This window comes from Solanum stenotomum, chromosome 4, assembly GCF_019186545.1.
Source record: "Solanum stenotomum isolate F172 chromosome 4, ASM1918654v1, whole genome shotgun sequence".
NCBI classification, from domain to species: domain Eukaryota; kingdom Viridiplantae; phylum Streptophyta; class Magnoliopsida; order Solanales; family Solanaceae; genus Solanum; species Solanum stenotomum.
Window position 1 is genome coordinate 36,527,352 of NC_064285.1, and position 20,391 is coordinate 36,547,742.

General features: G+C 36.2%; 2 protein-coding genes across 3 annotated transcripts in view; one reads left to right on the forward strand and one right to left on the reverse strand.

Moving 5' to 3' along the window:
- LOC125862467 (uncharacterized) overlaps positions 1-20,391 on the reverse strand; it is a 1,053,062-nt gene that overhangs the window by 972,191 nt on the left and 60,480 nt on the right. The gene's annotated exons all lie outside the window — the stretch shown is intronic.
- The window catches only part of LOC125862464 (rhodanese-like domain-containing protein 8, chloroplastic), a 32,503-nt gene continuing 17,387 nt past the window's right edge, over positions 5,276-20,391 (forward strand). Inside the window, exons 1-4 of the mRNA XM_049542543.1 lie at positions 5,276-5,651; positions 5,788-5,841; positions 6,447-6,596; positions 13,490-13,652. Coding sequence (XP_049398500.1) covers positions 5,361-5,651; positions 5,788-5,841; positions 6,447-6,596; positions 13,490-13,652 — 658 coding nt within the window. The 5' untranslated portion in view covers positions 5,276-5,360. The remainder of the gene's footprint in view (positions 5,652-5,787; positions 5,842-6,446; positions 6,597-13,489; positions 13,653-20,391) is intronic.

Consider the following 20,391-nt stretch of genomic DNA (forward strand, 5'->3'; position numbering starts at 1 on the left):
TTCTATATCTACATAACTCCCATGCTGATCCTATTGTAATCCTTCCGAGATGCTGGCCATCCACCAAGCTTTATCATTTTTTTAGTAGTTGTTATATACCCTAGTACAGTATGTATGTGATTGCACACTTTTTCATTAAGATTCTCATTTAATCCCTCAGTATTCCACCCATTCTCATTGAGGAGTTGCTGCATTGATTTAATATGATTTTGTTCGTGAGAAATAGACGTTTGTAAGTGAAGGGCCCCAAGTTGGGTTCAATTGTCAAACCAAACACTAGAGAGACCTCCTTTAATTTCCCACAAGATCTGCTGATCAAACAAGTCTCTAGCCTACAACATAACCTTCCATACTTGTGAGCCTCCCTTCCATTGAACAACATGTGGTATGTATCTTTTACAATATTTATTCCATAGGAACTGAGATCATAGAGAATTAGTGGTTCTGAAGTTTCACCACAACTTAAAAATAAGGCATTTGTAACATCTAATAGAGATCTGAAACCCAGACCTCCCTCCATCTTAGGCAAATAAATATCTTTCCAAGGTATCCAGTGAGTGGCTCTTCCTTCTTCTTTGTCATTCCATAAGAATTTAGAAAAAAATCCTATGTATATCATAGATCACACATTTAGGAGGATTAATAGCAGAAAGAAGATAGATTGGAATACTTTGTAATACATGATTAATCAACACAACTCTCCCCCTAAAAGATAAAAGCTTTCCTTTCCACATTTGAAGCTTGTTAAGAATCTTTTGAATCAATTCATAGAAATGAAATTTCTTCATCATTTCATGTCCTATAGACACCCCAAATCTCTTTTCAACTCCAATTACCTCTTGCACCACCTAGATGGAGGTTTGAGCTGCCTTGCTGCATAAGTATCAAAAACTCTTCTCTTTATTAATCAGTTGTCCTAATTGTTCTTCATACATATGAATAGTTTCCATACTAAGTTGCAAGGATCATTTGTCAACTGTATCAAAAATAACTGTATCATCTGCATTAGCACGATGATTCAATCGTTCACTCCACTTATGCATTCCATAACCCTTAAATTCATAGTTGTAGAACAAGTGATTCAAAGCCCTAGTCAAGACTTCAGAAGATAGGATAAATAAAGCAAAGGATAATGGATCACCCTATTTAACACCCCACACCCCATGTAGACCGAAATAATCCATAGGCTTGACCATTAATCAACAAAGAGTAACAATTATTAGTAATAATCCTCCAGATCATATCCAAGAATACCTCATCAAATCCCATTTTTCCTACAACCTTAATTAGGAACCTCCAATCCACTCTATCATATGCCTTAGCCATATCCAGTTTAATGACCACATTATCTGGTTTGCCTCTTTTTCTGACGTCAGTTACAATTTCTTGAGCAAGTAGCACGTTCTCAATAATGTTTCTGCCCTTAAAAAAATCAGTTTGATTATGAGTAATCTTGGTAGGAACCTTTCTAATCTATCATGAACAATTCTTGAAATAATTTAGAAAATTACCCAGACTAATTAGTCTAAGATAAAAAAAAAAGGTTTGTATCACTACCCTTTTTGGTATTAGGATCAGATTAGTATGTGTAATAGACTTTGGTAAAGTATCCCCCTAGAAAAAAAGCATGAATTACCTTAATTATATCAGGGCCTACTATATCCCAACAAGTTTGGTAAAAACAACCTTTCAAGCCATTTGGTCCACAAGCACTATCAGGATTAAGCTCAAACACCACCTTTTTAATCTCCACTTCATTTGGCAAAAATCTTCACAAAAGCATTCTCTTCTTGAGTAATCTTAGGTTGAATGTACTGCAACAAGGTCATATATTCAAAATTACACCTTCCAGAGAATTGGTTTTAAAAAAAAATAGACCCTTTCATTGGCTATTTCATCAATAATTTTAGCCCAAGTTTCATCAACCTTCTGAATTCTGGTAAGTTTCAGCTTCTTCTTTCTACCCTTCATAAGGCAGTGGAATTTTTTTGTGTTTCTATCCCCTTCATTGAACCATTGAACACTAGTTTTCTGTCTCCAAATCTTCTCTTCATGATACAAATATAGTTTCAATTCAACATGAGCCTACTACAGAATAGCTATGTTGCTAGGATTAGGATCCTGTCGGAATATATCTTCTTTAATTTTGACAATGTCTTCCCTAATAGCCAACTGCTTAAAAATATCTCCAAACTTTGCTTTAATCCATTTAGATAGAGCCGCATTAGTTCTCTTCTGTTTATGTTTCAATTGGATAAAGATATCACCTTTAGTTTCAGCAATCCAATTTTGACAAACCACTTCTTTGAAGTCTTCTCCTTCAGTCCAGAATTTCAGGAATTTGAATGGTTTGACAACAAATATAATACTAAAGTCACAAGATAGTAGTAATGGAGCATGATCAGATCCAATCCTAGATAAGTGTTGTAAGCCAATAACACCAGATACAATAGTAATGCTTGATTAACAATCACTCTATCTAGTCTTTTGAAGATGCATTCCTCATTCACCCTACCATTCCACCATGTGAATGGATTCCCTATAAACTTGATATCAGATAAATCACAAGAGCCAATACAACATGCAAAATCCTCATACTTTTGGGGTAAACATGCTACCCTCCTATCTTTTCTTCCCCACTCAATATAACATTAAAATAGCCTCCCACCATCCATGGAAATGGGAAGTTAAGGCTTAGTGAGTATAGATCATCCCATAGACTTAATCTTTCTATAATAAAGCATTTAGCATACACCACAGTTGACAACACTTTTGGGCCATCTTTTAATGTTAATAATATGGTTAATTGTTGGTCTGAATATGAGATAACACCCACTTGAATATGATGATTCACAAAAAATCATATCTGCCCATTTGTATTAAAATTCACATATTGCATCCCCAACCTCCTTTTGAATTTTTTAATATTGCTAGTATCTTGGAAAGGTTCCATTAAAAAAACCAGAACAAATTTGTGGTGTCTTTGTAACATTTGAACTCTATGAAAGGCCTCCTCAGATTTAACAGACATAATATTTCAGAACAAGACTTTGTAACTCATTTAGATCATGCTTTGACCAACCTCTTACCCTGAACCTTTGTTGGTACAACACTATTGTTGTCCCCTCTTGATTTGATTTTTCTGTTTTTTGAAATCACCTTGGGAGATATACCAACCTTTTTACAAACAATTTGCAGATTGCTATCTCTTTCCCCTTCCTCTTTATCTTCTGATACTTCTTTTGATGCTATGCTTATATGCAGATTCTGTATAGTGTCTTGATTGATGTTTTGATGAGTAACCAAAGCATGTAATGCTTATATTGGGCTAGAATTTCCATGCATGGTGTGTATGAATGCTCTTGCAGTATCCCGTGAAACCATTTTCCCATTTATTGGTATTCATTTTGTATATGAAAAAATCTTCCTTCAATCTGATGGACTACTTGTAGTGGCATCTGATAAATAACATTAGATAAATCCTTTATTAACATCAGACCCTTATTTTGCTGCATAGGGTCCTAAGGTAATATTGTTAGTGCCTTATTCATTGGACTCTGCTGATCATGTGCAATATTCCCTCCATTAGGTACACTTATCTTTTTCTTATCTACTTCATCATAATGCTTCACAATCTCTTCATGATTTGTAGCAGATGTTCATTTAATGACAAGAACCTCAATCACTTTTTGTTGCTTATCAGCCCCTACAACTGATGGGCCAATTTCCTTCTTCTCTCCATCCTGCTTTGTCAAGTTAGTGCTCAACATATGAGATCCATCAGCAATAGTGACTTTGTTCATGTCCTGCTCATCATCTGTGTTTAATTTCTGTGTTATATTCTCTTGTTGTTCTCCCTCTCCATCCTTTTGCTCTTTATGAGTATTCATAATATTTATTGGTGAGCTTCTAAATGTGATATATGCATCTCTTTATTTGCATTTTCTTCCTGTAATGCTGCAAATGAATTGTTAGTATGCAACTCTGCATTTTCTTCTTTGTTAAGTCTTTGTTTATCAGTAGCTATAACTCTCCTTGTAGGTTGTCATTTCTTGAGGTGTCGTCCAATCCTTATTAAATGAGCTTCTAGTTGAGGAACATCCACTTCTACTTCTTCACATCCATCACCTTCCTTAGGACCAACTGCCTCCTCAATAATTGGATTAACTTTATGAAGTTGAAGGTGAAGAACCTAGCAAGTAGCTTTATTGTGTCCCTGTAGTTTGCATTGTTTGCAATATTTTGGGAGCATATCATACTGGATTTTTACCCTTTCCATCCTAGAGATATTTGTATTTTCATTCGCCACTTCCAATTCGACAAGCTTACGTAGTTAAGCAAGCAAATCCACTTGTACCTTGACCCTCGCACAATTAGGTTGTGTTTTGTTTATAGTAACTATATCAAGATGTTGTTGCTTTCCAACTGCTGAATTAGGAGAGAATATAGATTCCTTAACAAAGTATGTTGATTTTGAATCCAGAAAGGAAATCCATGCCATCGCCTGTGTTATCTCTTCTTCTGTGTTGAATTTTGCATCATAGATGAGAGGTCTCGTCATATAAGAATAACCATCCTTAGCCACTATATAATAAGTAGGTTTAAACATCATATTATTGAAATCCTCCTGATGATTAAATCTTATTAGAATATGTCTGCTTCTTGGCAATCCAATTTGACATTCTTCTTTAATATTGCACTGTTTTGAGATTTGGATTCTTGGTTATTCTATTTCAGGCCACCCATAGAAGAATTTCGCCAAAATTGCGTATTGAAGGTTTTCTATAATATTCATTTTATCCACCTTCTCTTCTGTCACACCACTCTAGGGATTCCTTCTTTGTACTGGATTTTCTTTATGGGAATTGATTCAACAAAACTCTGAAACTTTTCTACATCACTTTTAGGTTTTAGAATATTAGAAAATTGCTCTCTTTTTGTGCCAAATTCCTTACATATAAAATCGATAGGCAAATTAGTAGGGGCGATTTGATGACTTGGTGCATTGGGATGTTTAAGAATGGGAAATGAAGTATTGGAATGTAAAGCCAAACCAGCACTAGAAGAAGGCTGACCGGCAGCCATATTGGCTATTCCAATTACTATTTGTTCAGAATTGCCTTCAACTCCTTGGCGGCCGGAGGCGGCGGTCCAGGGTTTTTCTTTATTTAATGGGTGTATCAAGTTAAACAATGACAAAAAAAAAAAATGAAGAGTATTTATTTTAATTTTTTTTTTATATTCTCAGTTTTGTTAAATAAAAGAGAAAAAACTGGAAGTGTTATCCATTAAAATGTTCCATTCCATGGCGTCTTCTCTCCCAATTTCAAATTGAATTCAAATAGCATTGAGTAAACTTGATGAGGTCGTTTACATTGCTGAACGTGGCAAAGCCATTTCTACTTGCCTGTAACGAACCAAGTAGATGTTTTCCGAATATTCCAAAAATTGGTGCTACTACTATGAATAATAATAAGAAGAGGGTTTTGCCGTTAAGATGTAAAAGCTTCTGGTTGTCTTCAAATGGGGATTGGTTGGAAGTTCCTAAAGAAATTGACAATGAGGAAGAGTTTATAGTGGTAAATTTCTACCGCTTTGTTTTTATTGAAGACCCAGAAGAGGAGGTCAGCAAACACCTTTCCTTTTTGGAGGTAATTCTTTATACTTGAGTTCTTATCATTTGAAGGTTTTTAACTACTACACACTGTAGCATGTATAACAGCGAGATGCCTGAATATATGCTCTTTCACTCAGATTATTATAACAGATGTTGCCCTTTGATTGCAGGGAAGAGATATACATGGCCGCATTTATTTAAACAAACAGGGAATTAATGCACAGGTAGGACTGTTTGTTTTTTTCTTTTTGATTTTCTTTTGTGCTTTGGGCATTTCCATTGTTTAATCACAAATTCGAGTTTCATGGTTCTGCTTGGTATTACTATTCAGTTGAGAGTTCAAAATATTGGTTGTTTAATGTTTGGTGGGAGGGAACATGTGGAGGCCATTAGTTAGTTTTTGAGTTTTTGCTTGAGTAGTATAAAGTGATGTACTTATATTTTAAATTTCTTTCTTCGAGTTATAATTTAGGCACAGACAGAAAAGGAAACCTAGACATTCAATTTAGGATAGAGAGATTGATATGAAACAAGATAATACATACCTGTGGTAAAGAAATATTACGAAGCTACCATAGTACCATGTAATCCACCCAAGAGATAGTGTTTTTTTTCCTTATATCAGCACAGAAAGGACAGGTTAATGATTAGATTAGCATGCTCAGGTCCTCAATGTATATCTTTTCCTAAGATAACATATTCCAGTGGTCCTAATCTAAAATTTCTTTAGATTACCAGCTCAGTTTTGCTACATGCCATAGTAAATAATCCCTGCCAGCTATAAGATAAACAAAGTTATTCTGTCTTCTGATACTTCCTGTTGGTGCAGTACAGTGGACCAAACAAAGATGCCCTTGCTTATGTTAAGTGGGTAAGGGAGGACTGCAGATTTTCTGATGTTCTTGTCCAGATCTCACCAGCATCTAATGGGCATGCCTTTCCAAGATTGAAGCTGCGTTATAAGCCGTCTCTTGTACAGGCAAGCCATGTCCATCATTCATTATGTTGCGTGCTTGTCTTGTTCACCAGCTATTTCATGGATAGTTACTCAAAGGGATATTTTTTCTTCAGGACATGTGAATTTATCTAGTTTTATTTTTCATTTTATTACTCCCAACCAATAATCAAAATTGTCATACTATGTATAATAAGGACATGCTTATTACTTATGATTTGAACTTTGCGCTTTGATATAGCAGCCTCTTAGGCCCAGGATTTTGCCTTCTTGCAGGCAGGCATGAAACTCATTGGCTTGTGGATGTTTTTTCACAACAATTACAAGACTAATGCAAGTATGAGTATTTGGTCAAAACCACTTCCTGTTTATCACTGCTTCTTGGTTACTTCTCCCTAAAATTTATACTAGCTATTTGCTTAAATACTAGAGCAAATGTGTAGTCCCACACAGTGGGGTTTGGGGAGGGTAGTATGTAAGCATACCTTACCTCTACCTCAGAGGTGATGTAGAGAGACTGTTTCCAATAGACCCCCGACTCAAGACAAAAACATTCTAGGAAAAGACATCATGAAAGTATAATAGACGATAGATAGTAGCAAAACAATAGATAGCAAGATAACTGTACTATGACAAAATAAATGGTCTAGGAAAAGACATCATGAAAGTACAATAGACAATAGATAGTAGCAAAACAACAGATAGCAACATAACCATACTATGACAAAATACTACTTTAAACAAATTGCCTGGAATAATAGATAAGTCACAGAAATCGAAGAACAAAAAACTAGAAGAGTAATCCTACGACTACTAGTAAGGGCGCACAAGACTCCTACCTACTAGAAGGGACACACTCATACATACTGTAAAGATATGGCACCTGGTCCTAACTCAACCCCAAAAGCTAGCTCATGAGGGGGAGGATTGCCCAAGTCCATATAAGGAGACCACCAGTCGATTTTCCAACCAATGTGGGACTTTTACCCACTCTAACACCCCCCTTCACACACAAGCCCAACTGTCGCATGGATCGGGAGCCCAAACAGGGATGGACCTGGCTCTGATACCATGTAAAGATATGACACCTGAGCTTAACTCAATCCCAAAAGCTAGCTCATGAGAGTAGGATTGCCCAAGTCCATATAAGAAGACCACCAATCTATTTCCCAACCAATGTGGGACTTTTACCCACTCTAACACATACTAATCTTCTATCCTAATTCGTGTCCTCCACACCTTCCTATCTAAGGTCATGTTCGCGGTAAGCAGCAAGTGCTCCATGTCCTGTCTAAACATCTCTCCCCAATATTTCTTTGGTCTACCTCTACCTCTCCTGATTCCATCCATAACCAACCTCTCACACCTGCGCACTAGGGCATCCATGCACCTTCTTCTCACATGTCTGGACCATTCAACCTCGCTTCCCACAAAATAGGGAAAAGAAAAAGTTGGGAAATGCTCTGAGGCACATTCTCCAAGAATTTCGCTCTCCTACTTCCTAGAATTGTAGAACACCTTTTCCTGTGTCTTTTCTACCGGAATTTCTTTCTTTGTTCTTCTCAACCCAATTGTAACCACCCTTTTCTCACTTCTGACCTTTCTCCTCTTTGTGATGGGGAAAAAGGATTTTGGTTTTAAATGTACACCATCTAAGTACAGTTCAAGGTCAAAAATTTGGTTTGAATGGATAGTGCGCATCAGGCATTTGATGAGGAAAGCTACTATAAGCATTGAAGTCTTGAAATGGATAGTCTAGGTATTTACTCCAAGGAGCAAAAACAGACAGTTAGGAGATGGAAATTAAAAAACCATTACATAGAGTTCTTTTGTACTCTTAAATTCAATGAACATGGTAGGTACGTCAGTTTCATTGCTTTACAAGGGCGCAATAGGTCAACCCTTCGGGGTGGCCCAGTGGTTTGACCTTGGGACTTCCATATTGGAGGTCTCAAGTTCGAAACCCCTTGCCAGCGAAAGCAAAGGGTTTTGCCTTCTGGGTCGAGCTCGTCGCACCAGGCTTGCCTATTGCGGGTTACCTCTCCTATGTGGTTTGCGAGCTATTACATAGGAGCGGGGGTTTTACCCTGTGCGCACCCAAAGGGTAGCGGCTGTGGGGTTTCCTTGTCATCAAAAAATAAATAAATACAAGGGCGCAATAGGTCAGTTATTATCACACCTGAAGTTACACTAAAAGCTGGTTTGGGGTTTATAGCACAGAAAATCATTAGATTCATTAATGCTTCAGAAGAAAGGAAGTTAATACAGTAGCTAGGTATCCATGACTTGAAGCTTCATACATAGAAGCCTTCAAAATCACCTGATGGGCGACGGAAGGAATAAAGGAGCCAATGATCAAAGCATTGATACCAGAATCATTATTCTTGGAAGTGTAGTACCTTCAGAAGAGGATGTACTCGGAAGATGCATAGCCCAAAGTGTCTCTGCCCCAATCCATGAAACTCCGACTTTGAACAACATTTGAAGATGGGGCAAGCAGCAACTGGAGATCCTCCCATGGAGTTAATGTTTATGGAATGAACGACTCTCATTTCCTCTTCGAGATGCTGTCTAGGAAAGAGGCAAAACATGCATGTTCTCCAAGGGGAGTGGAGTTGGAACAAGCTCAAAATGACTACAATGGTGGTCTCCTTCAGGGTGCTGGCCGGACGAAATTCCCAGAAATTAGGTCTGGATTCATCTCTAGGGGTGCCTGTGAATTATGGTCTCAAACCACATTCAGACAAGTCAGCGACAAGTGAGGTGGCTGGATTGGAACTGAAGAAGAAACAAAACTCAAAAACCATCTCCACTAGGCAAGAATTAAGGTTAAAGGAAATGAATAGCTGTACAACTAGAGATAAGAGTTGGAATGTGATGGATTCATATACCAACACCAATTTGGTGTGAGGTTTCAGCGACAGGAAGAAGAGGGAAGCAAATCATCCATGGTGGAAATGAAGGGCCATTGGGTAAAGTGGGTATTGCTACCTATATAGGAGAAAACTTTCCAGTGCCTTTTAGCGAAGACAGAGGTCGTAGTCCACGTGGGTGGGCGGCTTTTAAATATCAACTACGTGAAATGCAAGCTGGGCAGTTGGGGTCAGAAATTTTTATTCAGATGAAAGCAATAGGCCGAAATAAGGAGTTGGGCCCCAAAATTGCAGAACTTGTCCAAGCATGATTATTTAGAGCCCAATGACTCAGACCTTCTGGAGACACAAGTTCAAGCAAACAACGAACATCAACTCAATTACAGAAGGAGCAAGTTTCTATGGGGATAAAGCTCAAGATTATACTTTTTCTGAGATGAGAACTATGATTGAAGAAGAGGGTAACAGAAGCACACCCGTCAAAGTGTTGCAACGAAAATCATCTCCTTCTACTCCTATTTCTAACAGGTCATCAGTGGACTTGACGAGAATTGATTTGACAAATAGTCTGCATGTAGAAGAGGAAAAAACTTTAGTGTAGGGGAAGATACACAAATGACGAATACTAGTGGTAATATGTCTCTTGCAGTAATAGAGGAATCAAAGATGAAATGCTACATTGAAGATCATAATCAAGTTTTGCAATTAGAATCTGTGGATGGTGGGGAAATCTGGGAAGTTGAAGATGCCAAACCAATTTTAGTTCGGCAACAAGGTGATTGCTCAGACCAAAGGGGATACACCTATATGGGTCAATCAATATTTGGTCAAATTAAGCAAATTGTTTGGAGTTGATTTTTGGGGATATGAGGAAGAAGCCATGGAATTACTAATGCAGATTGATAGCAGCAGACATGCAAGGAGGACGGAATCAAACACTACTATCAAGGAAAACAAGTTCAAGGGGACACAAAAGTTGAAAGGATTGGTCTATCTGTCATTAAATTAAAAAGCAATGGAAACAGGAGCAGGTGAAGGGCTTTGACTTTAATTATCAATGAAGATCCAATTAGTCACGTGGAATGTGAGGGGATTAAATAACATGGATAAAAAGAGGCCGGTGATGAGTTCTTTACTTGACCGGGGTGCCAATGTTGTATGTTTGAAGGAAATTGTTAAGATGTCCCACATCGGTAGAGAGATGAGAATTTGCTTGGAAAAACCTCCCCTCAAGAGCTAGCTTTTGGGGTTGAGTTAGACCCAGGTGCTATATCTTTACATGGTATAGACCCATCCCAATTTGTTGTTCACCGATGATGGGTCCGCATGTAGAAGTGTTCACGCTCCAGTTGAGGTCTGGGCGTGCGGGGGAGTGTTAAGATGTCCCATATCGGTACAGGGATGGGAATTTGATCTCCTTATATGGACTTGGACAAACCTCCCCTCAAGAGCTAACTTTTGGGGTTGAGATAGGCCCAGGTGCCATATCTTTACAGAAACAAAGCTGCAGGGGGGTGTAGAAGTCCTTGTAAAGTAACTCCGGGGAGGAAGATGGGAAATCTATGCCTGTCTAGAGGCCAGTGGAACCAGAGAGGGAATCTTGGTGGTATGGGATAGGAGGGTATGGAATGGGGAGGCTCTTCAAATTGGGATACATACTCTGACCTGCAGATTTGAAGACCAGTTGCAGGATTTTGATTGCCACATTACAGGAGTAAATGCTCCAAACTGGGACAATGAAAGAAGAGAGGTATGAGAGGAAATAAGTGCTGTAAGGAGTCCAATGGAGGGCCCATGGGCAATCTGTTGGGACTTCAATATAATTAGATTTCCTACAAGAAAAAAATATTGCAAGAGAAGTCCACAGCTATGGTGGAATTCTCAGACTTTATAGAAGACACGAGTCTTATTGATCTTCAGCTAGAGGGAGGTGCTTATACTTGGTACAGAGGGGATACATATATTACTGCCTTAAGAACTGCCAGAATCTTGATTTCTGAAGAGTGGGATAACTGCTTTAGCAACATCAAGCAATCTCTCCTTCAAAGAATGACGTGTATTTGTTGTATTGCATTGTGGTCATATTTCAAGTTTGACAATTGGTGTCTGAAGACGGATAGATTTGTTGAAAGAGTTATGAGTTGGTGGACGTCATTTTATTTCTTAGGAAAACCTAATTATGTAGCTTTAAAATGAAAGCTTGGAAAGGTAAACTAAGGTGTGGAGTAAAAGGGGCCAAGGCAACTTGAAGGTACAAAAGTCTAACTTGCTAATCCAGCTAGCAGTGTTGGACAGAGTACTGGAAGACAACTTTAACTGAGGGGAAATTATGGAGAGGGCATCCTTGCTGATGAATTATGAAGAACTGCTGAAACATGAAGATGTGGCATGGAGGCAGATATCCAAGGCCATCTGGCTGAAGAAAGGGACAGAAATAGTAAGTTCTTTCATAAAACTGCTAATGGCTATAAACGATGCAACAACATTTATTATTTATTGATCCAGGATGAATTAATCTCAGATCCTCTGAGAATCAATGATGAGATGTTGGATTTCTACAAAAAAAATCTATACTGAGACTGTAGAATGGAGACCAACAACCAATTTTGGAACTCTCCAACAGTTTCAAAGGAAGGAAAGGATCTTTTGCAAAGCAGATTTCAAGAACAAGAAGTTTTTGGGTGTTTGAAAATGTGTGCTATGGATAAGGCTCTAGGTCTGATGATTTTACAATGGGATCCTTAATCAGATGTTCTGAGGTGCTCAAGCAGGACATCATTGGGTGTTTCACAGCTTCCACTCTCATTAATCTCACAGGCATAGGCCATAGCATGGACAATGCCTAGAAAGATTACTGAAACTCTCTTTAGTTGGGAAGTAGCTGGAGCTGGAGAAGATGATCGAGGAAGATGGAGGATGGTCCCTGCATGCATTTGGTAGGCAATATGGAGAGAAAAGAATTCTAGGTGTTTTGTAAACAGCAGCAATACAATACATCAGATCGAACTCAACTGTATTATACTTCTCTGTTTTTGGTGCAGCCAATTCTACCAGGAAGATAAGTTTACCATTCTCAAAAAATAAAATATAAAATCTAAGATAAATATCTATCCTTGATACATTAGGTTCTTCGGAGGAAGGTAGATTTTTGCTTACTTTTGGTCACTCTTATGTAAGGTTTCAGTCTAATCATGTACTGTTTTGTGCTTATACATACAAATGTTACCTTACCCAAAAAATAAATAAGTTTACACTAGGAAGCATATAGCCTCAAAAGTCTCCTAGTTTGATGTTCCTTTGAGGGCTTCATTAGTTATAGACAGTTCAAACCTTGTGAAATGTGCAACATTAGTTGGATTTTAGTTTGGTTTTTTGGATTTAAATGAGTCCTCAGGGCTTCGTGAATGGAATTATGTGCTTGGAAATTTTAGCAACATCTTTTGGTTAATAAAATTCATATGATTTTATACCCTTAGGCCAGCTAAAGGATTTTTTTTTTTTAAAGAAGGAGCAAAATGAAGTGATGAACTTAGTAGCGTATCTGCTAAAGCTTTCCCAAGATGTTGTTTTCTCAAGTGATCATTACAAACTTGAAGTAGCTCAGCGGAATAAGCCACTTTAAGGCTGATCATGTAGGAGGTTAGCTCGGCAGAGTATTTCAATTTAAGATCGACTGTAGAGGAGGTAGATATTGGACACAGTATATATTCAGATCGGTCTCCTAGAGGTTTGCATGGGGAATTAGTAATTCAACTGTTCTTAAAACCTGTGCATTTGTATCTTCAAATTATTTACACATCTTTCTTAATTTTTGGAGAATCTTAGATGTTAAATGAAATTGAAGGTCAGCAAAGGTACGTATTGAAAGGAAAATATCTTAGCATCTTTTAAGTAGTGGTTTGATGAGGTTTGAGGGACTTTTCACTATATCTTGGGAGTTGACGAAAGTTTATCCACTTATAGAGAACTGGCATATATACCTAATGAATATCTTTTTCTCTCGCTTTTAAAGCATAAAATGATATTTTAACATTTGGTTAACAGTTGGAAGGAGGGATTTCTCACCTTCCTTTGCTTGATCCATCAATGAGAGCAGCTCCTTTGGCACCATCTGAATGGAGGAAGAGATTAGAAGCTGTAAATAACACTAATAATTCATCACATGGAAATTTCAATCCCAGTTTTATACTTCTTGACGTGAGAAACCGTAAGTATCCTTCTTTCAGTTTCCTGTTACATTTCTGGTCTTAGTTTTGGGGTTGGCCTGATTGAGTAATGTGGCCAACTCTTGATGCTGCTCGTTCAAAGTTTCACCCTGCTCAGAGAAAATAAATCTGTTTTTCTTGTAAAATTACAAATACTTCCACCCTCCCCCATGGGATTGTTTATCCCACTGGTGAGGGATATTCTTTTGGGGAGAAGGGACCGTGTGAGATGAGAGAAGAGGAGAGATGTTTGAAGGACATGGATTGTAAAGCACACCTATAATAGGTGTGACACTCAAGCAACTTCTTACATTTAACCTATGAGGACCTAAGTATACAACATTTAACTCTAACATCCTAGTATACTAATATTACATCAGAGGTGTCTCCTCAGATGCAATGTGGGAAAACCACCCTATGACCCTAAGTTCTCTTATTTGAAAACATAGATAACTTAATAGTTGCTAATAACTTGTAGGGAAGTCACCAGACTCTTTATTATAAAAGTTGCTGTCAAAATAATGGTATGCATAGTGGTTGGAAAGAGGCTGTATTGTTAACAAGGTCACTGGAAGTTGTGTTATGTTGCCATAACAGTCACCGAGAAGAGGAAAAGAGGTGTGATGTGCTCCAAATAGTCACTGGAAACAGATGTCCTGTCCCTAGAGTTGTTATCCGAAATAGCTGCAGCGTCACCATAAGAGTTTTTGGAAATAAGCGTGTGCTACTATAATAATCATCTAAACGAGGAAATAATTAGAAAAAAACTTCACCTCATAAAAAAGAAAGAGGGAAGAACAAAAATTACAGAAAGTGAAAATTGTAGACAGGTTGTCACGACCCAATTTACCTAAGCCACGAGACACCTACCCCCAACCCTGTATGCGGACCAATTGCATACATAAACCAATTCCACTATTAAGAAATAGTAATAAGCTTTCAAAATTGTCCATTCTCTAACATTGTACTAGAGCCAGGCCAATCCCAATTTATTGTTTGGACCTCCCGTCTTATATTGTGCACACTCTAGATGTCCAGTCCTGGACTTGCAGGGATTGGAGTCCCACATCTGTGGGATAAGTTGCAGTTGGACTCTTTATATGGTCCTGGACAATCCTTTTCTCATGGGCTAGCTTTCGGGATTGAGTTAGGCCCAATGTCCATTTATTTAACAAAAACGATAAGTCTTTAAATCATAAAATGAAATTTAATTTTGACACTATGGAAAAAGCAGAATAAACAACCAAGTGCTTCTAATCCCAACGGAGATAAAAACACTAGGTGACTCATCCCATCTATCCTAGCCTTGGTGGATAGAGATACTTGGTACCTGTTGGCGGCTGTTGCTAGTGGGAGATGGTAGGTATCCCATGGAATGAGTCGAGGTGCGCGAAAGCTGGTCCGGACACCATGGTCATCAAAAAAAAAAAAGAAGAAAGAATAAATACACAAGTCTCAAAGTAACACTGTCTGAATTGAAATAGAACAATAGTAAATGAGATGGAAGGAGTACACGGTGCTGCAAACTAACCAAGCATCTCACTATGAAACCTCCAAGTCTTCCTCCAAGTCTGCTTCTACTGCTGACCACACTCTGTGCTAGCACAGGGATCAACACCTCCACAAAATGTGCAATAAATGTAGTATGAGTACAGTAAACCAGGTGTACTCAATAAGTATCATGAACCAACTTCAATAAGGTAGGTTGCTTCAAAATACCCATTATAACGTGTGCAGTCAATAGATAGATGACTCAACAGAAGTAAACACGATATGACAAACAAATTTGTACAAATGAGGCACAATGATATATGCATCAAATCCAACATAAGAGGTATGCGACATATACAACATATAAAGATATACAACGATAAGAGTCATTAATTAGGGAAAGGTATGATAAACTTGTATGTACACTATTCCGGATGACCTAGTAATACGTAACTCATGAGGAACTAATCCATACCCACGTGCTGCACGGACAACTCACATGCTAATCATATCTCATACGAACAACTCACGTGCCATATCCAAATCTAGATATTTCTATATATAGTGTATCCAATTACAAAGCATACAAACAAAATATGACTATCAGCTAACATGTAATCTAATGTGCACATAACTCATAACAGGCAATTTAGCATTTAAACAATGCCTATAACATCATCACTAGCATTGAGTGTGATCAAATAGTCATGCAATGAATAACGAATGGAAAGTAGGCATGAAATGACATAATATCCCCACAAATAACCCAGTGACCGCACAAGTGCTTGTCACCTTGCCTATATGTCACCCCATATACATAATATATCAGTTAAGTTAATTTGGGAATAATTCTCTCGTTGAACTTAAAGCCTTAACTTACCTCTTTCCAAAGCTCCCTAGTCTCTAGGAATAGCTTTCCCTTCTTAAAGCCTATGAATACTCCCAATCTATTCAAAAGATTACTCTATTGGGTTAAATGAGTTCAACGATGGCCATATTTTAATATTAAACAAATTTGAAGTCAAAGTCAATAAGAAAGTCAAACTCGAGCGCTAGGGTCAAATTCCAACATGATCATAATTTCACTTCATCCATAATCCCATGAGTTCAAAACTATTTTCAAATTTTAAATCTGATATCAAATCGACCTTCAAATCAAATATTTATCCCTCTCTAAGAACTAGACTGTCAGTGAAAATCCTTAATTTCACACCTGAAGTCTCATCATTTAAGCTTTAAAACAAGTGGATAATCCTCCTAATCAATTACATAGAGTTCTTTTGTACTCTTAAATTCAATGAACATGGTAGGTACATCAGTTTCATTGCTTTACAAGGGCGCAATAGGTCAACCCTTCGGGGTGGCCCAGTGGTTTGAGCTTGGGACTTCCATGTTGGAGGTCTCAAGTTCGAAACCCCTTGCCAGCGAAAGCAAGGGGTTTGCCTTCTGGGTCGAGCTCGTCGCACCAGGCTTGCCTAGTGCGGGTTACCTCTCCTATGTAGTTTGCGAGCTATTGCATAGGAGCAGGGGTTTTACCCTGTGCGCACCCAAAGGGTAGCGGCTGCGGGTTTCCCTTGTCATCAAAAAAAAAAAAAAAATTCTTTAACCTCGAGTAGTTGAGGAAAATAGTTCTGATGATATAATAATTATTTTTTTGCTTAGTATATACATAGTACGTAATGTTCCAATATATGAAGTTAGCATGGTGTAGTCTAAATTCATTTGTTTTTGTGAACAAATTCTCTTGTGATGTAGATATATATTTCTCAATATCTTTTTCAAAAATTATTAAACCTCTCAAGAGTTAGAGAATTGTCACGATTTGTTTTTTGATACTCAATACAAAAGAATGACTTTATTTTTTAGTGTTACTTATTATTTAGATTGTCAGGAAGTTTGCTTCAAAATAGTTATTATTATATATTGTCCTTTTGTTTTATTGATTTACTATTTCTTAATATTTAAGTATTTTTTACGAAGAAAATTTTATATGACTTGTAATAACGCCAGTTGAAATTTGTATTAGTTTAATTTTTATTGCAGTCTAAATTTATTTGTTTTTGTTAATAATTTCTCTTTTGATGTAGATATATGCTTCTGAATATCTTTTTCCAAAATTATTAAACTTCTCAAGAGTTAGAAAATTGTCAGGATTTGTTTTTTTGATGCCCAAGACAAAAAAATGACTTTATTTATCAATGCTACTTTTGTGATTTAGATTGTCTGGAAATTTGCTTCAAAATAGTTATTACTATATAAACATTGCCCTTTTGTTTTACTGATTCACTATTTGTTAATATTTCAGTATTTTCAACAAAGAAAAGTTCATATGACTTGTAATAACCCCAACTAAAGTTTGTATTAGTTTGATATTTATTGTAGTATAAATTCATTAGTTTTTGTTAATAATTTCTCTTGTGATGTAGCTATATGTTTCTGAATATCTTGTCCCAAAATTACTAAACTTCTCAAGAGTTAAAGAATTGTCACGATTTTATTTTTTATGCTCAAGAGGAAAGAATGACTTTATTTATCAATGCTACTTATGCGATTTAGATTGTTTGTAAGTTTGCTTCAAAATAGTTATTTGTATGTAAACATTGCCCTTTTGTTTTACTAATTTACTATTTCTTAATATTTCAGTATTTTCGACGAAGAAAAGTTCATACCTATAAAAAAATAGTAACATTAACTAAAAGTCCTATTTATTTATGTAAATTTAAAATTTATTTGAAGTACATCTATTGCACGTTAATTCATTAGTTATAACATTAAAAACTCTCTTAGTTATTACAAATTATTGCAAATGTTATTCACACTCTTTTACACTCTTTAGTAATAATACTATGAATTTTTATAGTTATTACATTAATTATTTCTATGTTTCATCTTTTCTTATAACTTTTGACCAATAATTTTTCATATTATTATACTGCCCCTATATATGTAATAACACTGTGTTGTTATTTTTCCTTGGATGAATCATACTTGGTTGAATAAATTGAAAATTGCTTACAAGTATATGAACTATATCTTTGTTGGGTGTAAGATAAACAAGTGATTATATATATGATTTCATAGATAAAATATATTCTTTAATTTTAATTTTTAGTTTTTCCGGTATAAAAAAAGGAAACGTTTCTTAGTTAACTATGGACAGTCAAATAACTATCTTTGATTTATGTAGACAGTCAATCAAGAAGTCAAATATGAGAGCCAACAAAAAGAACGTCATCTACTATGTTATAACTTACAAAATAAAGATTAATATACAAAAATAGTTCTAAAAAATAAAATGTAGTTGTTCTCCACATATTCATATGACATCTAAACAGGTTAAGTGGAATACACGTGCAAAACACATCTTTGTTAGATGACAAGAAAAATACACAACAAATATCGTCAATAAAGTAATATTAGTGAGATACGACGAATTACATGATTGAACCTCATCAAATTGAAATAAATATATACATTATTGCATTTAACTAATAAAATTTTTCATTGACCATCTTCATAGGTTCGTGTGAATAAGAGATATATATTATGATTCACATTGAACATTCACAAAAAAATGTGCAATATTATTTTGTGCAAAACTTCGAAAAACTAGTAAATAACAAAAATCTCAATCTCATTATATAGCTCCATAGCCAGGGGCGGAGCTACAACACAGTAAGGGTGGTCAGTCGAACACCTTTCACCGGAAAATTAGACGAATATTATTTGAATATATAGATAAATAAACACACTTGTACATAAGGAGCGGTGTTGGTTCAGCAGTAAGCTTACTCATTTGAGTGTTTGACGTCCCGAGTTCGATTCCAGTTTGTAGCGCATTATTCTATTTTTTTAAAACAAAGGAAAGAAACAAAAATTTCTATTTCTAGCCTTGAATTAATAGTACTAAGAAATTACATCTTTCTATTTCTAGCCTTGAGTTAATAGTATTAAGAAATTACATTTAAAGATATACTTAAAGGTCACTCTCTATTATTATTCTTTTGATTATTTCTAAATTATTTTTTAAAATAGTTAAGAATCTCAATAAAATAAAAGGTAAATATGGAAAAAAAAAGTCTAAAGAATTCTCTTGAACTACAAAAAGTTCACGAAAAAGGTCCCAATAATTCATTTGATATGAACCGAAGGGAGTGTATTCAACTAGCAGCTAAAATTATTTTTCTTAATTTTTCTCTGTTAGCTTTGATTTATACTATTGATTGTTTTATAATTTAAGTTTAATTTTCATATGATTTAGTTAAATGATATCTTATTTAATTTTAAATTTGGATGCACGCGCTCTTCGGGCTGAGGTCCAATTCATCTCGTAGGCTTATTGTAGAAAGGGAATCTTCAATCAATCATCATCATCTACATTATATAATAATATAATATATATATATATATAAGAGATGAAGTGGGAAGGGCTTCCCAGTTGGCTGCGATCCCAGTCCTGCCTGGCGCGAGCCATTAGTCGCACACTTGAAAGATAGCCCATAAAGTCATGGGAATGGTCATATGATCAAGAAATGCAAGTTCAACGTTAGAAGGTTGTTTGTATTATGTGGGTGGATTATATTAAAGATTAGTACATTACAACTTATGTTTAATTTTATGTTTTATTCAATTAAAGTTGATCAATAAATGCTGTGTTTTTTTTAAGAATAGTTTTATGACAGTGTATTATGCGATTTTATAAAATTTTTGCTTATTTGGTACGATCGTAGAATGAATTGGGACAATTTTAATAGTTTTTACAACTTATAAGGTTTTTATGTTTATGTAAAACATACGACATAAAAAGTTCAAATTGCATGTTCAACTTCATCTCATGATTCATTGCATGGCCAAACAGGCCCTTAGTCTTCTTCCACTGATCAAACCATATCCTTGCAACATCCATAAGTTGGTAAGAAGCCAGCTCAACACTCTCCTAATCAACAAAACAGGACTTGTTCCATTCATTAATCTTAAGTCTCTTAGCAAAAATAAGTGCGGACCGCCCAAACTACTGAAAGTTGTCCACCAATTTCTGTCCAATTCCTCATGTCAGGTGCTCCAACCATGTATTTCAAATTAGAATAATTCGCCTTTCTAGACCAATGGCCGCAATCTAGGAGTACTGGACAGTGATCCAGATGATACATGGAGTTTGAATTGTTTGATTGCACCAAATAGATCGTTCCACTCAGAAGAACACAAGAATCTGTCAATCCTAGAGTTGGAACTATTTCTTGACCAAGTATA